Below are 19,958 nucleotides of genomic sequence, written 5' to 3'. Positions count from 1 at the left end.
GTAGCTTTTGCAGTTGAGTTCAATGGCCACGCGGAGTAGTGTGGGGTAGAGTATCACCCCTGGCGATGAAACTCCCCATTCATCATCATGCAATAAAATTGTTGTTGTTCCATTTTATTGAATACCAAGGAAATAACAAAAAGCAATGATGAAGGTTTATAGCAAAAAAATCCTGAATTCGTGCCTGCTTGCAGCTATAGTTGGTTGCACATCGATTTAAGCTTAGCAAAACCTCGGCAACACGTAGAGCCTGCTTCTCATCACTACTGTCCTCAAAGTTTAATTGAAGAGCCGTTTGTAGCCCCGCTTGAGCCATAGCAGATGTGACCGTTGGTTTCGCGAGGGTCAATCGCCTGTGGATGTGTTCAGAACACTCATGACATCATCCAGGATTTTCCGGGCCCTTCATGTCCACAAATAACCCCCTTTCCTCTCACAGTCCTTGTGGACGGCTGTGAAGGAGAGGGTATGGCTCCCTTTGTGCGGAACATCCTACTTTAAAAGCTCTCCCGTAGAATGTGGGGAGACACTTGCCCTCCATACCAATACCATACATAATAACGAGATGAAAATACATGGACTATATATGGTTTGTACCTTGCTGGACCGTCCATTGTCTGAAAAGCGAGTTTCCATATTAATGAGATGAAAGTGCATGGAAAAAGTTTGGTCCTCACAAAAATCGTCCGTAATTTGAGTTGTCCATATTAACAGGGTTCACATTAACGAGGCACAACTGTAGATAGAAAACTAGACACTTTGTTCATGGACCAGCTCAATCTGGCGTACACTGAGCACAGCGACCCTGTACTTGCTACTCGCTACTACTGGCCTGCTGCAAGTGAAACCATACATACTCTACCAACATCACCCAGGATGTCGGGGAAAGGGTACCTGCAGCGGCATCACTGCTGAGTGACATCGAAGACGACGGGATGGCACAGGGAAACAACAGTGATAAATGGGCGTTTTGCCACAACCACATGCTGTGCGGTAGCTTTTTCACACATGCTACGCATTTACAGAATTGAGTGGTCTATACAGTCAACATGCTAATTGCTACTTCCTCAGGCTACATTTTCGTCATCACACATGCTGTTTCTGCATTGCCTTACCTCAGTGATAGCAAGTCCTTGTGCTGCAAGCACTTCTTTCATTTTACGAGTTTCTGTTGCTCGGGGAAGAAATTGATTCTCATATTCCTGTTCCGTTATCTGCTGCTGTCGCGTCTGCTCTTTCTGCTTTTTCTTTTCCTGAAAGTTTAACATTGTTACTACAAGACATGTCCAAGTGTAACCCTAGTTGGCTTACGCAGCAAATATTGTTCTAGCATAGTAAAATCAATACAAGTTATGGCTTACCCTACGTTTTCCTGCTCTGGTGACCTTGTTGGACTTCTGTGAGTTGTCAAGCCCATTTTCACAGAGACCAGTATCTTCGAGTGTAGTGGCTATGTTGTCTACCTATACAGCAAGTTTACGTAAAAAGTCATGATGGAAAATAGTTAGCTGACATGTAATCATCCCAATATCAATCCTGCACTGCCTAGAACTTTCACAAAAAGTTGGTATAAAATAGGGACATGAAAGCTAATCTCTACCAGTACCACGCGTTCAGCCACCCCTGTGATAGCAAATAACATAATGTAAAAGGATGACTGTCAACAGCTTTCCTTTTTTAAACCGCTTTAGTGGCCCAACGTTTATAGACTAGCCAACCTCACCCTCCTGCCCTATTATCCCAGCCTCTACTACAGTTCATGCAACACTGCTTCTGCTTAATGCACACTTATTGCCTACTCAGGGACAAAAGGGAAAAAGAGGAGACTAGTCTAAGCCTCCTTTATGTCTCCTATGGTATCTCTTCCTGTAATAAGAGCAAAGTAAAAAAAAGAAAAAAGCCTTTTCTTAAAACACCTCCTTCCCAAAGACACATTCTGAACAGTTTTTCTTGAGCAAAAATTCCATATTCAACTCCACTTCTATCTGGTCCACTTATGCATGCGAGATCGTGAACAACTGTTAGAACATTTAAACGTTGTTACATTCCAGATATGCTGTTACACCAAAACTGTTTACATGTAGTAGCTGAGCTCCAGAGTGGCAATCTTTAAAGTCCTCTACATAATACCACAGTGATGTGCCAGGAGTAACTCTACTACCTGCCACTCTTAATGCCATGTCCAGTTGTGTAATTCAGCCCTCAGTTACATCCTTCTTCTTTCTTTGTAGCTTCCTGTTACCCTCTCGATTCCCCCAACATGAAGAGGGAGTGACACTTCGTCTCAAGTTATCCCAGATAAACGGAAATATTTGCATTCCTAGTTCTATAGTAAAGGGAGCAATAAGCATGTAGAAACTGCGACCGTCAATACCGAAACTTATCCCACTCTGACATCACTGCAGGTGACTGTGCCAGTGAGGCAGCGAGTGAGATAATTAAGAACATAAAATTGGGCTTGTTACATTCATATTAAAATTCATATTAAAAATATAAATTTATAATATTAATTATACAATTTATTACTTCATTATTATATTCTTATAAACTATAAAGTTAAGATAAATACGTAGCTTTCTAGGGGAGAGGAAATAGCAGTTTACAGTTTTGACAATGACTGGTTGGTCGGCAGTGGGTATTCTTTAAAGTAAAATGTGTCTTTCAGAATAAAGTCACATGTTTAAAGATAGAGCTCGCGTCGTGTCGTCCTTGCCCTTTTATAAGAACTCTTATTGCTTTTAATAGTGACAGAGAGGTCATGTGCTTTCGACTACCAATGGGAATGACCGTAGCTTTCACTCCTTTGATGGTAGAGCTTGAGGTGTATGCATGTTCGGGGGTTTATATCTCGCCAAGTACAACCCGACCTGCGAGAATTACAAAAGTAGCTGAATTATGATTACAACTACATGCTCCAAATAGTAATTAAATTACGGCTCCAATTAGTCTACGAATTGTAACACAATTACAGCCACAGTTAACTCTGATGAGTAATTAAGTTATATTGAACTACGTTCATTGCCCTATACAGGGTGTTTCAGTTAAATCATCAGGCTAAATAATTCGCAAATGGGTAAGCCAAATCATTGCTGCAGCCATCTACCACTAATTCTACTCAGTATTTGTAGTGCAGTAAAAACAGGTTTTGATTTCGTTGTTGTTGAACTGTTGTACGGTTCCCTTCTAGTTGAATTATATCTGGTCGCGGTGAAGCACAAATGGATGTAATTCATTGGTGGATAAGGGAGTGGAAGAGCGTCCTTTTGCGCTTCACCGCGACCAGTCACAACAAAAATATGTAAACTGAAACAGATTAATTACTGCAACAAATGACCTGCTTTGGTGGCAGATTTTTCTCTAAAAGGTGTTCAGTGAAAGTCCCAAAAGGGGTATGTTATGGTTTTTTACGAAAATTATTTGAATTTTTATATAAATAATGAGCGCCTCCCACTCATTCACACGGTGTGCAGTTTGTAGGTGGTATCGGACATATACTTGTAAAAAAGAAAGTTCTTCGATTGGTGCACCTGTTCGCGAATTATTTAGCCCGGGGATTTAACTGAAACGCCCTGTATACCGTTGATGCATGCATTTTATTCTTGCTCCCGGATGAATGTAGTAGTATTAATATACGATAGTTGAAAGAACAAATAAGATGTCTCTCACAGTACGACAACTAAAAACCCGTGCCAACACCACCTAGATAGAGAAAGCCTGCCTACTTGTTGGCGTGACGTAACAAGTCAGAGTCAGCCAATCGGGATCGTGTTTTCAACGGCGGTGGCTAATCACGAACGAGCTTTCAGTGGTCGTTGCCATGGAGAAGAACCACCGTCGCCTACGAGCAGTGATTGAACGTCCCCGCGCACTAAATGGGAAAACTTTAAAATAAAGTGAAAAACAGTCTCATATCTTTCTCAAGACTGATTTTCTGGAAAGCACGTTGCACTTTTTGTCTACAGATTGAGGTCTACAGGTTACAAGTTGTCTGCAATCATTTGTGAGTTCTTGAATTCGCAGAAAGGTGAATCGCAGCAGCAGACGAATTCTGACTTTATATGTCCACGTAGCAAAGGAGGGAGAGGAGGCAATAAGCAGGTCTTCTGTATCTAGGTGGCGTTGCCTGTGCTCAGCAAAAACACAACAATGGCTGATTTAAGGCTGAAAAAGAACCACAGAGAGGTGCCCACTATAATCTCGTCTCTCCCAAAGAAGAAAGAGTTGATGACATGGTGAAGATGGGCAAACATTTAACGTGAGGTTGAATCTGGAAATTGCATGCAAAGTAATTACAAGAGTAATTCCACATGAATTACAAATCTCGCAAAATTAAATTACAGTTAGAATTCTTCAAGTAATTGTTATCGAGTATAATTCTGCTAGTAACAAATTATAAGGAATGTAATTAATTACAGTAACTGCATTACTTGTAGTTACTTTACAGGTCTGAGTATATAAAAAAAAATCTGGCATGTAGTACAACATGTGCATGATGTAATCGACTACAACTACCAAGGCGTCACGAACCCTTTAATGCGAAATAGGTGAATTACCCATCATGAGCGTCATTCCACATGGTGCCCACATTGTGACTGTCTTTTTGATCAAAACTGCTTTCTAGACAGAGCGGTTCTCACCTCATCAGTACCATTCTCAATCACTGCAGATGTCCCAACTCTAGCACTGAGATCGCCAAGTTCTTTTTGGTGTTTTTCGTCTAACTCCGCTTCTAGTCTCGCCACTTCAGCAGCTACCTCTCTCTTCCGCTTCTTATCCCCTTTGGGAATAGAATGTTTCAAGTTCTGGATTCTAGCTGAAAGACGAAAGAAAAATGTGCTTCTAGCAACGACATTGAAGATCACCCAAAAATTATGTTTTCATGCATAATTGGAGACAGAATGAGCGGTGCAATTGCATGAAATTCAGAATTGAACTGTGACAATAAATGACTACTGTGTTTGGTACTGTCGGTGAAATTTGCAACAAAAGCACATGTCAAACATTAAACCTAGAGTAATAAAACATATTTGTCATCCACTCAACAGACAGAAGCTCCGAAGGACACGCGTCTCTGGAGACATTTTCAAGACGAAGAGGATGCTTGCCTACGCTTTGGATATGTTCAGTCACAAGTATGACCCAGGAAGCTAAACTTCTCGTACTAAACACAAGGCAGTACGGGACGAATACAGCGTGGTACATGTCCAGGGACATAGCAACGGCCACAATGACATGTATATCAAAGTAAACCACATACAGATGTTTGCACAAGCATGGTACGTATGCGTGGAAGCCCATGCTATACATCCCCTTTTACCACAGCTGATGATGATGGTTGGAGTGCTGCAGAGAACGTGCTAGATGGGAAGCGATTAAGTGGAACAGTGCAATGTTCCCTGATGAGTGACGATTCAGCCTGGAAAGTGACTCCAACCAAGGTGCAGTACCAGGCCAGCTGTACTACCCTTCAATAACATGCTATGCTTCTCTGGAGAGCCTCCATCCCTAGCTTCCTGTACACGGATGACAATGTCCATCCACACTGTACCGTGCAACTGAGCATATCTCTGGTATGGATTGGCCTTGTACATCAATTCCATCAAGCATTTGCCAGACACACTCAAACAGTGTGTGGTGTAATGTCACCAACTTGCAAGGAGTGGTGAGGAATTGGGATTCATACAAGAGCGGGACCAACTACCCCAAGTGCTGCCTAAGATCTGGTCGTGAGCATGCCAGTATATTGTAGTATACAGGGTGTCCATAATAAAAACCAGAGACACGGGGAAATAAATAAAGAGATGCACACAGGCACAAGTCTCAAACACAGCTGCTACTTGTCTCTGTGTGCATGGTTTTATGCATTTCCCCTAGTCTCTGGTTTTTGTCATGGATATTTGCCACCAGCTCGCTTGCTTGCTATCTTTTTTATCGTTATACAGGGTGTTTCACCCAACGTGAGGAAAAAAAAAGCCCTATTAAGAAAGCTACTTGTCAGAACATTATGGGGTCAATGCTGTTCATCTCGGGGGAGATTTTGCAATGACCTCTGAGCACTTTTATCAAATCGAATTTGCAAGAAATTGAATTTTCCCAATTGATCTCAGAAATCTCCCCAAGTCAACCACACATTTTTTCTACAGAAACAGAAAGTGCATGGCGGGTTTAGCCCATTGCAATGTAAGATACATTCCCTACTGCTTAGGTAATAGCTGGAAAAAAAAGAAAAAAAGAAGAATGTTTTCCAGGAGCGCAAACTGTCGGCTGAGCTCAGTCAAATTAATGCAAGATGCGGAAGGCGGAAGAAAAACTGTCACCCGCCCCCTTCCTGTTTCCTTCTCGCTCTTCTTTCAGATAATTTGCTGACGTTATCAGCAGAAGCTTGAAAAAGGGAAAGTGCAAGGGCAGGTACATGGCCTCCTCGCATTCCTTCTTTCGGAGATCTGAGCGCGTCAGGTGAGACACCCTGTACGTAGTTCTGTGTAAAGGAACCCCGTGGCTTATTAGAAAGTGTCTGCACCATCTGCAAGTGTCAGGTCAGAACAGGAATAAAAAATACATGTTTGTTTAACAAAGACATCAATTACTTCCTTTTTTCAACGCAGTCGCGCTACCACTGTTATGGCATTGTGTCAGTGACATGTCCGATATTTTGTGTTCCTTGATACTGTTTAATAAAATTTCATGAAAATCAGATGCTTAGGAAAGAGCAAACCTGCCGTTCCCTTCCTTGTAACCAGCAGTGTACTTCTCACAATGTTGGAACGACCTTCCCCATTCACAAGACATGTAATAGATGCCTGTTGGGTGTCTCACCAAACACGTAAAAATACCACATAACAAAGACCATTTGTCTGAAAAATATGTGGTCAAAGATGAGCACCTGCAGGAACATTTTTGCCACTCATGAGCCATTATATCAAACTTTAATTCCGAGCAATTTAATTTTATAGCATAACGTTTGTTGCAATACTAAATTTGTTTGTGGAACAATCAGAGCACATTGCAGGTTAACATGCACTGAACTGATCCAACAAAAAGTACACTTCCTTCTAAGCTCCTTCCTCAATGCTTCTGCTGATAACACGAGCAAGGACAGAGTGTAGACATTTTTTGTATCAGCAACGAGCATGTTGAGGTGTTGCCATGCTTTTCCTTTCTGGGCTTCTAGCAGGGCAATGACTGTGCAGCAATTGAGTGTTCCACCATCACAGTGCTTCTCCAAACAATAATTCCCTAAACATTTTCTCAGCCACTACAACTGGACTAAGGGACACATTTTGTGGAGGATAGGGGCAAATCTGCAATGTGTTCCCTGACAAATACATTATTTATTACATTACTTTTTGTGCAATTGGAGGCAATAAAATAAAAAGCTTGGAAAAGTTATCCATGATGGGTGTGGTTGACCCCATATTTTTTTAACAAATGGAACTCTACAACAATTCTTTTTGTAAGTTAGGTGAGGCACCCTTTAGATTGGAAGGTTTGGACCCCAACATATAAGAACGATAAAACAGCATATCTTTCACTCAAATGTTGAGAGAAGCATTCAGCCAAAAATGTCATGTTGCACATGTTTATGCAAAGATCTCAGGTTATCAACACCACTAAATGCAAAAATGAACAAACATGTTGATAATCTTGGTCACACCCCATTCAGAATTTATATAAAAACAAAACAGGTGTCAAAGAAAAGCATCATACTGTTTAGCAGACGGGTAGAAATACAGCGAACCGGTAGGGAAGTTTGAAGGAAATTGCCTCAAGACTAGAGCTGCCGATATTTCGAACAGAGACTGTAGTTTCACAAAACACATGTTGAAAAGAATTGAAAATATCTGGCCAGCACAATGTTCAGAAAACAATGTGAACAGTGATACTGTTCAAAACCACAACTTAATTCAAAAGTTTGAAATTTTTGTAATTTGCATATTCTAAAGACAAGCAATTCTGAATGTCAGAATATAGCCATGAAAAATAACTTCTCAAATAACTCAATTGCATATTGGCATGCAAGGCGAAAGACACCAATTATTTTTTACTCTACGAGCGGTGAGTTTTCTAAACTTGGAACTCGCTAAAAGCAATGTTTAAAACTGAAGAGCATGACATTTCAATGTAGGACATGTGTAACATGTACAAAAGTATAACAAGTAATGAACGTTTTAAAACTGTATTGAGTAGTTCATGGTCCATGCATGTACTTCAATGCTCAGAGGACTAGGTAATAGGCAATGTATCACGTTAAACAGGGTGTCGATGTAATGATCTGTTGTACCAACAACCACAATGAACAAAAGAAAAAGAAAAGAACTCCCCTGCAACATGGTCGACCAGTGTAGAAAACTGCTTTCCCTGAGCAAGTTATCCGATGTTTATTTGCACATATAGACATGACTAACCAACGGCTAACCATGTTACGCTTACTCAAAAAACTTTAACGTGCAGCACTGTGCCAACCCTCTGCTTTAATATGACATATGTACATGGTGCATGACAGGGTCCCGATAGCAGTTTGCAGAGGTTACAATATGAGTACATACTGTTGGTGGGAACATGCAGAGACCCTCACATGTCAGCTATAATTGCCACGCTGCTGCCATGTAACTGCCAACGTAATAATGCCACGTACACTGCTGGTGTTATTTGCAGTTTTTTATACAAACTATCATATAAAACAAGTACACGATACAGGATATTAAAGTTTCATATGAAACAATGAAAATGTTGTCAGAGATCATTATAAATAACAGGAAATGCAGCAAGACCAATGCCAATTTCACGGCATATGCTTCTTACAACACAAAGCGTTACGATACTGATAAGCAGTTGCAACTTTCAAGGAAGGTTCCAAATTTTAGAAGTAGTAGTACCGGTAAACTTGATAATCAGAATTTATCTGAAACATACTGGTGTTACCAATCTGCCAGATCTTTTATGGCATGTCATCTTTCCTGTTCAAAGTTATTGAATTCTTGACACAAATACTGCACAGTACACCGTACAAGTCATGCTTGCCACACTGTAAGTGTCTACGAGATAGTGAAAGTATAGGAAACGCAAGAAATCTGGGCTTAAACTGAATGAAGGCAGTTACAGGTGAAACAACATAAAGAAAGATGAGTGGTCTCTGTGTTGCTTCCCACAAAAGCATGACCGGTAAAACAACAAAAGCGGAAGCGCGAAAGAAAAGCCAACACTGTCTCACACGAAACGTTTAGGAACTATAAAGTTGTACTGTCGACATGCATTCGCTAGATGATACAGCTCATACAGCAGCAAGCATATTAACAATAGCCAAACCAATGCACTGGCAGACTGTGCCTAGGTGTCATGCTTGGCTCAGTGTTTCAGGTTTCTTTACAATGGCAGAGGTTCAAGGTACTAAACAAACAGCTCATCACAGATCAACTACTAGAAGGAGTAGTCGACTAAACAGTATAATACTGAAAAATGAGTAAAAATACCACAGACTAACACGGCATCTGCCATTGTTTCGACCCGCTTAGCAGTGAGTAGGCGTACAAATGCACACACATCCAAGCTTGACATGGGGGATATGCAAAAGCCATCACTCATTCACGCAACTCCATGCTGCATCAGATCATATTAAAACGACACACTACCATTTGTTAGTGATGATATGGATATTAACTGCAATTCGATAAAATAGAGCCTGAACACTCGCTATATGAAGCAGTCCTTGTCACACTCCTGAAGTTGCTACACAAACCAACAGTGTTGTCGGACAAGTAAAAAGTTCCACCATAACAGAAGACCGCAAAGGAAAGTTTGCTGGACAAACCAAATCACTCACAATTCATATAAAGTCGCCTATATACCACACACTCATAGAGAGTTCGAAGAGGTAGGTATACTTTGGTACACATATACTGTATAAGGCACACTTTCTAAGCACAGTTCAAACGAGTTATCACACACACATACACACACACACACACAAAAAAAGAAACTGCCACTGGCGCTTCTAACTAACATCAATCACATCGTCCTGCTTCTCTATGAGTGGTATTGCAACGCAGGCTGTTGGCACGTTCGCTCCTTTTACTTCCACTGTGTAAGGGGCAGCTCTCATGCGCTGGCAACCTTGAGAATACTGTTCCCGTGTGATGCGCAAATTTTGCAGTAGGTCCAATTGCTGAGGCCCCAAGTTGTGATATTCCACCTTGTGAAAGACCAATCTCTTTGAGTGACTGTCACTTGGCGCAATCATCATGCCGAAGCCTAATGCAGCCACCCGTTCTAGGAACATTGCTGCCACGTGTGTCGGGTACCTTGGCTTTCCTGGCACACTCGGATCGGCCACGGGAATGTACTTCATCTGGGAGATGAGAGTCGGCGTTAAAATGGACTTCCCACAGAGCAGCAATCTCCGTATCTTGTAGCGGAACTGGTTGATGAACTCTTCGTCCGATTCCGGTAGGATCGAGAACGTGGGAGGGCAGTTCTCAACAAACTCTGGGGGTGCTGCCACCATCATGGAGTGATTAACCTCGTCCTCCCTGTTCATTGCCTGCACTACCGAGACCGAAAGGTCGTGTGGAAGCGACGCTCTCAATACTGCCACAGTTTGCTCCGGTGTCGACACTGATGTCCTATGAGATGTGAAGTCGTATGGACCACCGTTTGTTCCCTGCCTTAAGGTCTCATCAGCAATGGGATGATTTAAGAGCTCCGCTTTCATCCTCAGGGAATGCATGACGACTTCATGCGCCTGCCACAGATAGGCTACAGAAACCTCCCGGCTGATTGCTGAAGAACGAAGCAATGAGTCAAGCACATTTAGTATAGTTGCAGTTCGAAGTATTTGGCTGAGTGCGGTTTTGAATAATGGTAGGCGCATATTCCACGATAGAGCTAGCTGCCTCAGTGTCGATGTTAAATGGGGAAGAATTGCTCTTGCTTCACTCGTCAATCTGTAAACGATTGGCACCCGTAAATGCGTCTCGGCAACCGCAAGCATGAGTTCCTTGAAGTGACTACGTTCGTTCACATCTTCCGTGACGCACATCTCAACGTATTTCTCGGATGAGCATCCCAGAAGGCCGCACGGCCAGAACCATTCGTTGAACTTTTGGGACTGAGAGAGATCATTGAAGGTCTCGTGAAAATCCCATGGTTCTATGACGGAACAAATGTTGAACTGGGCTGGATTAAGGAACACGTGTCGCATTTCTGAGACATACAGTATGGGCTCGCCCGATGCAATCTTTCGGAGTTTAACGTCACCTATCTCGTCAAGCAAGGCTCGCACAAGGCGAAATGTGGAATGGACACCGATCGCGGGACTGCTCTGCGCTTCTAGCAGCGGGAAGAGGTCGGCTTCAGTGAAGAAGTCGAGAACAGTCGGCGACATGCTGGGATGCCGGCTTGACAGCTCCTGGTGTACCTCAATGAGGATTGTCTGTAGTGTAGAAGCAAAGCTGTGACAGGACAGCACTTGGGGCAAAAGCACGGTGGACCACAGCACGGGATACTCAGACCAGGATTCAGTTAGTTGCAGTCTGGACGCAGATACGCCCATGAAGTGCGCAGTACATGTAAGGAGTGAAAGCAAGATGGCGTCTTCCCCAATCCCATACTTCAGGGACGAACTTGAAAGGAACTCGCGTAGATGTGGGAAAGGGATGTTGTTCAAGGTGTAGGGAACCCTCTGCAGTTTGTGAAAGCAACATTCGAACTGCTCAGGTGTCAGGTGGTATTCGAGTGGTTCCCACGCCCCTATAAAAAAAGAGAGAGAGAGGGGGAGGGAGGCGAGGGTTAGCGATCTTCTTCAATATCAGCAATGTATGAGATTACAATGCTTCGCATTTGGTTTTGGGTCAAAGGATTCACTGCCGTCATTGAAGGAGTGTGGCACTCTAACTGTACAAACTGAGCAAACAGTATGCACTAAAAATACAAATTAGCAAACTGAGATAGAAAATCTAATTGACCCGTCAGACTCTGAACTGAATAGAAATACCGTCTGTTTTTCTAGCACTGCCCAGTTAACTTGTTTAGTTTGCACAAAGCCACCAAAATAAAATAAATAAGAAAAACCTTCCCCTCTCTCCTCTATAACACTTCTGTGCCTCCTGACTTGCACGATATGAGGTATAATAAGAATTAATATGAGATCCATGCATGCCACACAAGATGAATGATGCTTAAAGTAGCATTTATAGAATCATGCCATCAACAACACTTTAGTGTAAAGCCTCGCAATCTATATAGCATGGAACACAAGTGGGCCGGTCAGGGACTCAATCCAGGATTTACATATTATGGGGGGTGTTAGACGTATGCAGGAAAGGGGGGGGGGAGGGTTGTGACATTTGTGTCAGCTGGCTATTGTAATATTTGCGCCATATTTCTTTTTTGGGGGGTTGCTGGGAAAATCCTTGGGCCCGGTAACAGTTTTTCTTCTTGTGGCCTGTAACGCCTTCAGAACAATGCACTGTGTCCAACCTGCTCACACAATTTACGGAACAGGCAGTGAACAGGCGGGAACATGCAGTGTATGAGCACACGCGAAATCCATCAAAGTCACTCGTGTGTAATTACCATCATTTACAATCTATATAATTCCTACAGAGAAATCAAACACCTCCATTGGACACACAAAGCACATTGTGAACTGCTAGACTGCATTTGAAAGGAGGAGAGCAAGTGGACAATGCACGACGGCTTGTGATATCATGGTGTCACATCAGATTTCCTTGAAATGTTTGGTATTGATGCTATTTTCTATTCTACACACATATGTGCCATGTGTGTTTCAAACATCACAGGGAATGTGGGGTTTACTTTCCTGTCCACTAGGTACATGTTGTGATAACACACTGAATGAAGGCTCGTGCCTCCCCATATCACATATGGGGAAACACGATTCCCATATCCTTTCCAATCTCACATCACATAATTTTTGTGTATCATGCACCATGCACATCGTACTGCGTATCATGCACCCAGACAGAACTTCCTCCAACAGTACTGTTTATTATGTTCCACAAATCAGTTCCAATCTTGAAATATCATTTAACCAGGATAAAAAGATAACACATTGAAACTACTGTGTTTATTATAATACAAGCTTTCACGCAGTGGACCGCATTATGTATAAAAATAACGAGGAGGTAACATCTATATATAACATACGTTGTGCTCACGTGAATTAGGAAGGGAGAGGAGGAAGAGAGAGAGAAATGCAAAATGAAAAGCACGTAAACTCTGGAAGGATGCTCAAAACAAGCGTCAAACATGCGGCCCTGCATGGGCCGCATTCTTAGTCCCAGGCCCAGCCTTCCTTTCATTTACCCACCCAGACCCGGCCCAAACCCGAATAATTTCTAGGTTTCCCAGCCCATGCCTCAACCGAGCCTGAGAAATTTATAAGCTACCCGGCCAGGGCCAGTGTAGTGGGCTGTACAAGATGCCTGTGGTTAACTAACAGTGGGGTAACATAGGCTCGAACCCGAGCCCAGTCTATGCCCGGAAAAAGAGGGTAAAGCCTTCTTTTTGCGGGCTTGGGCCGTGAGCCTGTGCAGTGCTCTACGTGACTCCCCTATTTCCGTTCACGTTCATAACAACCGACCTGACGATAGTATCGACAACAATTTAAGAATTCTCATACTAGAATGACGTTATACCACAGACAGTAAACGACGAAACTGAGAATCATGTTTGAGTTCAAAATTCAAATCACTGCATCCGCATGGACTCAACGCTGGCTCCCTGGCTCCCTTCATTCACTCATCAAATTCTAACCTATACCGCCAACTGCAGCCCTTCTTTCGTATGGATATACTTTCTTTGTATCCAAGTGCCCCATACATACATACACTTTCCTCTAGTGTCCTCGTTTCGCCCCTTTTTTGTCACATACACCACGGTATGCCATTTCTCGCACCTTCTTAACCCAATAGACGACTTCAGAAAATCCTAATGCTCCTTGCGCACATGTTCATTCCTGGGAAATTACTGGAATGAACTGTCCTTCACGTTTCATTTTCGCTGGCCTTGGCTCCTCGCCCGAACCGAAACAGCTTGGAGACCTTCTCCTCCTTTGTTATCAGCAAGTTCCCATAGTTCAAAGCGGCGCTAAGCTCTCTGGGATTTTCTGAACTCGTCTATTCCTTTTCTTGACCTTGTCTGGCATTCTTTTTCTACATGCATCCACCAAGGGGTTTGGCTTTCAGAGTTTACATCCTTCTCGTTTTGCGTTTCTGTCTCTCTCTCTTTTTGTCTCCTCTCCTCTTCTGATTCACGAGACCACAACGTGTGTTATATACAGATGTCACCTCCTCATAATTTTTGTAACTGATGAAATGCAGTCCACTGCATGTATCACAATAAACACAGTAGTTTCACTGTTTTATCTTTTCATCACTTGTGTTGACCGTACTTGACTCAGTCTCGACATTCCCCGTTAACCACGTTAGGAATAACTCGTTACCATACCTCAGTTACATTTTTGGGCGACTTTTAACCGAACTTGTTACTTTTGAGTTTTAGTAACTTCTTGAGGAACTCGTTCCTTTTGAGGTAACTTTCTTAAAACTTGGTGTACGTTCCAAGTTCCTTTTGTCCAATTCTGGTCTGCAGATAATGCGAGCCACATCAAGTTTTCTCCCTCTATGATGAGATGATAGCCATGTGTGCGCCAATTGCACGTGCACGGCGCCCTCCTCGTTTACCTCCGCACCCTTGTTGTTGTGTGGGGAAGAAATTTAGTTTTGGCAATGTTTTTGAAGACTCTGGTGGCAGAGCAGTCATCATAGCGGCAGGTAGTGTATTTCTAATGCTGGAGGACAGTGATGGCCACTAACTACTTCTACAGTAGTTTAACTATAACTACTAACTACTTTGCGATTGAGTAGTTTAACTAGTAGTTCAACTACTTTTCATGGGAGTAGTTCAAACTACTTCTTTAACTACTGCAATGTAGTTTAACTACATCTATAACTACTTAACATTGTCCATCAACACCAATCCCTTGTAGTGTTCTTGGACACCTAAATATGAAACACAAGCAATGATAAACTTTGGCTCAAGCCATTGCTACGATCGTCAAATACAAAGCTTGCAGCGAGATTCTTTCTGTGCCTACGCGATAAACTAAGTTGCAGAATTATTTCACAGCAAATGAGGCTTCACTAGACAAGCATTAAAAGTGAAGATTTAGTACACATGCACGAAACAATTGCTCTGCACCTCCGTTCTCATCAAACAAGTAGCACAAGGTAAAAGTCGGAAGCACAATCGTGCCGTAAAGCTTGCGACAAAATCGGAAGTAGTTGGCGTCTTCAGTAACCTAACTACTGTAGTTAACTACTTCAAATAGTAGTTTAACTAGTAGTTGCCGCTAGAGCCCTGCGCGGATGAGATTTTTGGCATCCGCATCCGACCCGCATCCGCGCACACGTGGTCCGCATCCGATCCGCATCCGCAGCATACACAACAGTTTACATCCGCATCCGATCCGCTGACAAAAACACACCATCCGCATCCGATCCGCAAAATCCGCACGTTTCGAAGGACGCGTAAAGACCGCCGCAAGCATATGTTAGTGTAATTTCGGATATGCTTCCACGCTGTCACGGAAGGACTCATGACGACAAGCGACGGGAAACGTTTCAACAAACGCGATAGGGAGAGACTTCTGGAACGCGTGGAACGCTACCTTGTCGGTACACTTGCGGTTCGAGACGTCAGAATACGTTCTCTCCTGTCTTGGCCGTGCATGGTCAAAGGTGAACCCGAGCATCCGCCCGCTGTCGCCGCGCAATGCAAATAAATTGCTAGTGGACAAATTACAGCACGCGGTATATCCGCATCCGATCCGCTGCCTTCGTAACCGCATCCGATCCGCATCCGACCTCGCGCCACCCGCATCCGATCCGCACACCGCAGAAAGTTCTAAATTTTCATCCGAATCCGCAAGCATCTTGCGGATATCCGCGGATATCCGCTTCCATTCGCGGATGGTGCAGGGCTCTAGTTGCCGCTACATTTCTGCAAGTAGTTGATAACTACTTTTTAACTACAATCAGGTAGTTTAACTAGTAGTTTAACTACATGTAGTTAACTACTGGCCATCACTGCTGGAGCGTACGGTGTAGTTGGATCAAATGCCAACCTAAGGAAGCACATAATGGTACAACCGCTTTCATCATACTGAAGGCTGGTAAGATTATGATTTATCAAAACTATTACAAAATGCTCGCTCAATCCATCATGACATCAAGATCTGAACTAATTATATAAAAGTCAAGAGCTAAAGAGTGCATATTATGTAGCAAGCTACTTGAAAGTACCTCGTAACTTTCCCAAAGTAACTTGGGAACTTCAAGTTCACTTTTCATAACTTGTAACTTCTTCAGAACTTAGTTACATTTTTCGCTGTGTCTACTGCGCCGTCAGATGGTGCACAAATTCCCAATGTTGCCGCACCGTCCGACGGTGCGGAAAGCACCCGAGGTTCCCGCACCGTCGGCCAGCTCCCACCGATCATTGGATCTCGATAAAATTGTTTTGGCTGGTGTTGCGATTCCGCACATCAGCTTCACCTAAGTATCCAAATGTTTTTTTTTTCTTTTTTTCGATAAATGGGAGGGACGACGCTAGCTACCACAGCCGCACTAAAATAAACATAGAACCTAAGTCGGCCATACCTCATGGAAATGGTTTTGGTAGCTGAGGCAAGCTGCTACAGTCTCACTAAACTAACCTAAGACATCATAAACTAGGTTAGTTTAATGATAAGGTTAGCTTAGCAGGCAGCTGGCCTCGTTCCATTGTGTGGTTGTTGAAGATATCACCAAAGAAGATAATGAGTCACTGTCTGTTACACTCACGTGACAGACATCACATTCATTCTAGTTCCTTTCAATGTAATAAACACATCGTCATCCCTCTCCGCTGTCGTCTTCCACAGTGGTAAAGCAGACTTTGGTTAGTTTAGTGCGGCTGTGGCAGCTAGCCTCGTTCCACTCCTAAAAACATTTCCATAGTGAGGCCAGCCAAAAAGCTAGACCCCTCTGCATAATGGCCTATAATGTGAACTAAAGACAACAATTTAATTGCTCTCTTGCACTACGGGGGGGTGTATTTCAATACACTGCGACCCAGTGGTTGCTGAGCCAACCAACGGTGCGACAACATTGGGCGCTTTCTGCACCATCGGAAGGCGCAGTAGACACAGCGTACAGTTTACACCATGTAAAGGGTTCCCTTTGTCGAGTAACTTCCTCATCTCTGATCATGATAATGATGCTACTACATGTAGTTAGGGGTATATCACCTATGTCAGTTCACTTGTATCAATTTAGCATTGGAAAGAAGGGAACGATACCACGCAATATAGGACAGCTAATTACTGACCTGAAAAATAATAACAGCAATAATTCAAAGTTTTAAACAGCGACAGAAGAAATAGACCCGTTAGAGGATTGCAGTCTATTGCTTACTATGTTGGCTTGAAGGCCTGAACGTGTTGCCCAACCGTGTTGTATTCATGAAAAGGGGGTCTGAGGAACGACAGAAACGCGACAGTGTGCAGTTCGTACTGTCCACTACATTCCGCGTTAGTCTCGTTCCTCCCCATAGCAAACCCTTTTTATGGTGCTATAAAGTATAAAGTGAAGTTTCTTTCCGAAGACTCAATGGAACATTGAATACCCTAAGATTACATTTTCTTCCCGTCTACTTTGTTCGATTTTATCCACTGCTTGAGGGAACACCGGATGGAATGTAAATATGGAGATATGCGAAAAATTCACCGCGTTTGCAGCACTGCCTAGCATTACGTAACGTGTGTGTACTACATATGCGAACTTCCTGGTCTTCCCAAATTCCAAAAAAGACAAAAGGGATACTATTCACTACAACACCAGCGTGCCGTCTGAGGTCCGGAACTGTGAGATCACATAACAAATCAACCTCACAGCAGTAATTCTGCGACCGGGGTCGAACGAACGTGCACATCTGATGAATGTTTATAGTACCTTGCAGGTCTTTCCTTTCTTTTCTATGAGCTTGAAGCAAGTCTTCTTGACATAAATTCTGCGCATCGCCACTGTCTGCCATGGTTTATTGGCAGCGTCCAATAGTGACCACGGATCCGCCGCGGCGGAATCTCGACCAGCCCTGGCTCGGCTCGGCTACGGTGCCATTGTTATGGTCATGCGCATGCACAATGTGGTTGGGCACTTCTTTGGTTTTCCACCATCACTAACGGCGCTGTATTGGTGCTCGTATGGGGATATGTACGCATTCTGTACACTTGTGCATTGGTAGCAGACAACCGATCATCGCAAATGTGACACGCATAGTATGATGGTGGAGGAATACTCTGAGACACGGAACGAAGAAGACGGCAACACAACGTGTGCTTCACCATCTAGCCTGCGCCTTGTCCCTTCTCCACGCTCTGTTGTACCGATCATCCTTGCGAGTCCCAGTTAATCTCCCCAGTTGTTTATCCTGAGACGCAAACATGGAGGGAGGGGGTTTCGTTACAGCTATATGTCATTTGTGACATGTATCTAAAGCTGAAATAACACTGACATGAAGGAAAGTTAGAAGTACAGTGGCTAGAAGGGTGCTGTAAAAAAAGGTACTGTATAGCAGCACCGATCAAATGTCATTTAGTGTGGCTATTCGATAGTCCAAGTCACCAGACAAAAACTGTGCAAGTTTCATTCCAATTGACGGTGCAATTAATTAGAAAATTACAATTAAAGATTATGGGCAACACTGTACTAGGTATTCCAAATGAATCTGTACTCTTGCCACATACGGCGGCAACCACATTGCATGCGTATAAATAACGCTGGGCCCGACATAACAATCCACCATAAAATCCGCCCCCGCAATCCACACAACGATCCACATCTGAGGATAAACGGATAAACGAACTGAAATGAAATTAACGATGAAATGTCCCCTTCTATGTTGTTCCAGCCTCAGAGCATCAGTTCTTTCATGAAATGAAATACTGAGCCGTTGAAAAACATGTGTCAGTCGTTCAAGAAGCCAGACAGCGTCGAGACTTGTTTGTTCACAGAGGTTCACAGAAAGAGTTTGTTCGTTCGAAAGAGGCCGTCATCAGAAGGAGCGCGCAGGCGCAGCAGAGAAGTAGGGAGAGCCTCCATCGAACAGCGGCCAGCGCTGTGTTGCTTCGCAAAAAACACTGTTAACAGGGGTTTCAGAATGCATAGGTAAACAGGGAAACTAATAATCTGGTTACTGAAATAACGAAGTTCCGATGTAATAATGTGTGATACCAATTTTCAGTGTTGCCCGCTGTACAGGGGGTTGTTTGACACCAGGCGTCGCACCGCTCCACTAGGCCGCATTTTTCATGGCAAATTAAAAATATTTATGGCACGTTGTCGGTCGTATGGTTCCGCATATGGTATTTAGAAGCAACAAAGTTGCTGATCACATCACCGGCATATCATGCTTGTCTACTGCCTTACAGTACCTTTAAGGGCTGCTTATACTTCCAGATAACACAAAATGATCCGAGGAATGTCTCTGCGACGTCCCTCCGCGGATGTTGTGGACGTCCGAGCGATGTGCGAGTTTGGTTCAATAGAAGTCCAAAACGCGTCCATATAGTCTTTCAGGTTATAGGGATGTCCATTGCGATCTCTATTGGACTTGTAGGAGTCCTTATTGGGATGTTATGTATTCACTGGAAGCGGGCTTCCCTGCGCAGCATGTCAGCTCTGCAGAGGTGCTAGCCTTATCCATATTACCGCGTTCAACATGGTAGAGGTTTTCAAACAGTATAGATCAGGACATGTGCTGATCTATGCTGCTTGACAGCCTTGTTGAACAAATTACTGTCATCAAACAACAGGAAATGCTCACTTGCTCCGGCATAATAAACGCTCGTCCTCCCTTACTTGGACACCCGCGGTGCAGCCGAAATATGACCTGCTTAG

General features: G+C 43.3%; 1 protein-coding gene across 2 annotated transcripts in view; it reads right to left on the bottom strand.

Annotated features, from left to right (window-relative positions):
* Positions 1-18,194, bottom strand: part of LOC135378327 (deubiquitinase OTUD6B-like) — a 29,896-nt gene extending 11,702 nt beyond the window's left edge. The window contains exons 1-4 of one of the 2 annotated variants that reach the window (XM_064611332.1): positions 18,012-18,181; positions 4,638-4,813; positions 1,362-1,463; positions 1,116-1,253 (exon numbers count right to left, since the gene is read on the bottom strand). In XM_064611332.1, coding sequence (XP_064467402.1) covers positions 1,116-1,253; positions 1,362-1,463; positions 4,638-4,813; positions 18,012-18,093 — 498 coding nt within the window. In that variant the 5' untranslated portion in view covers positions 18,094-18,181. Of the gene's footprint in view, positions 1-1,115; positions 1,254-1,361; positions 1,464-4,637; positions 4,814-7,565; positions 11,746-18,011 lie in introns of those variants that run through there. The other variant, XM_064611331.1, reaches the window with a different exon arrangement.
* Positions 18,195-19,958: the final 1,764 nt, after the last annotated feature.

This window comes from Ornithodoros turicata, chromosome 1, assembly GCF_037126465.1.
Source record: "Ornithodoros turicata isolate Travis chromosome 1, ASM3712646v1, whole genome shotgun sequence".
Taxonomy (NCBI): Eukaryota; Metazoa; Arthropoda; class Arachnida; order Ixodida; family Argasidae; genus Ornithodoros; species Ornithodoros turicata.
Note: the sequence above shows the minus strand (reverse complement) of the source record. Positions and strands in the feature narration are given on the sequence as shown.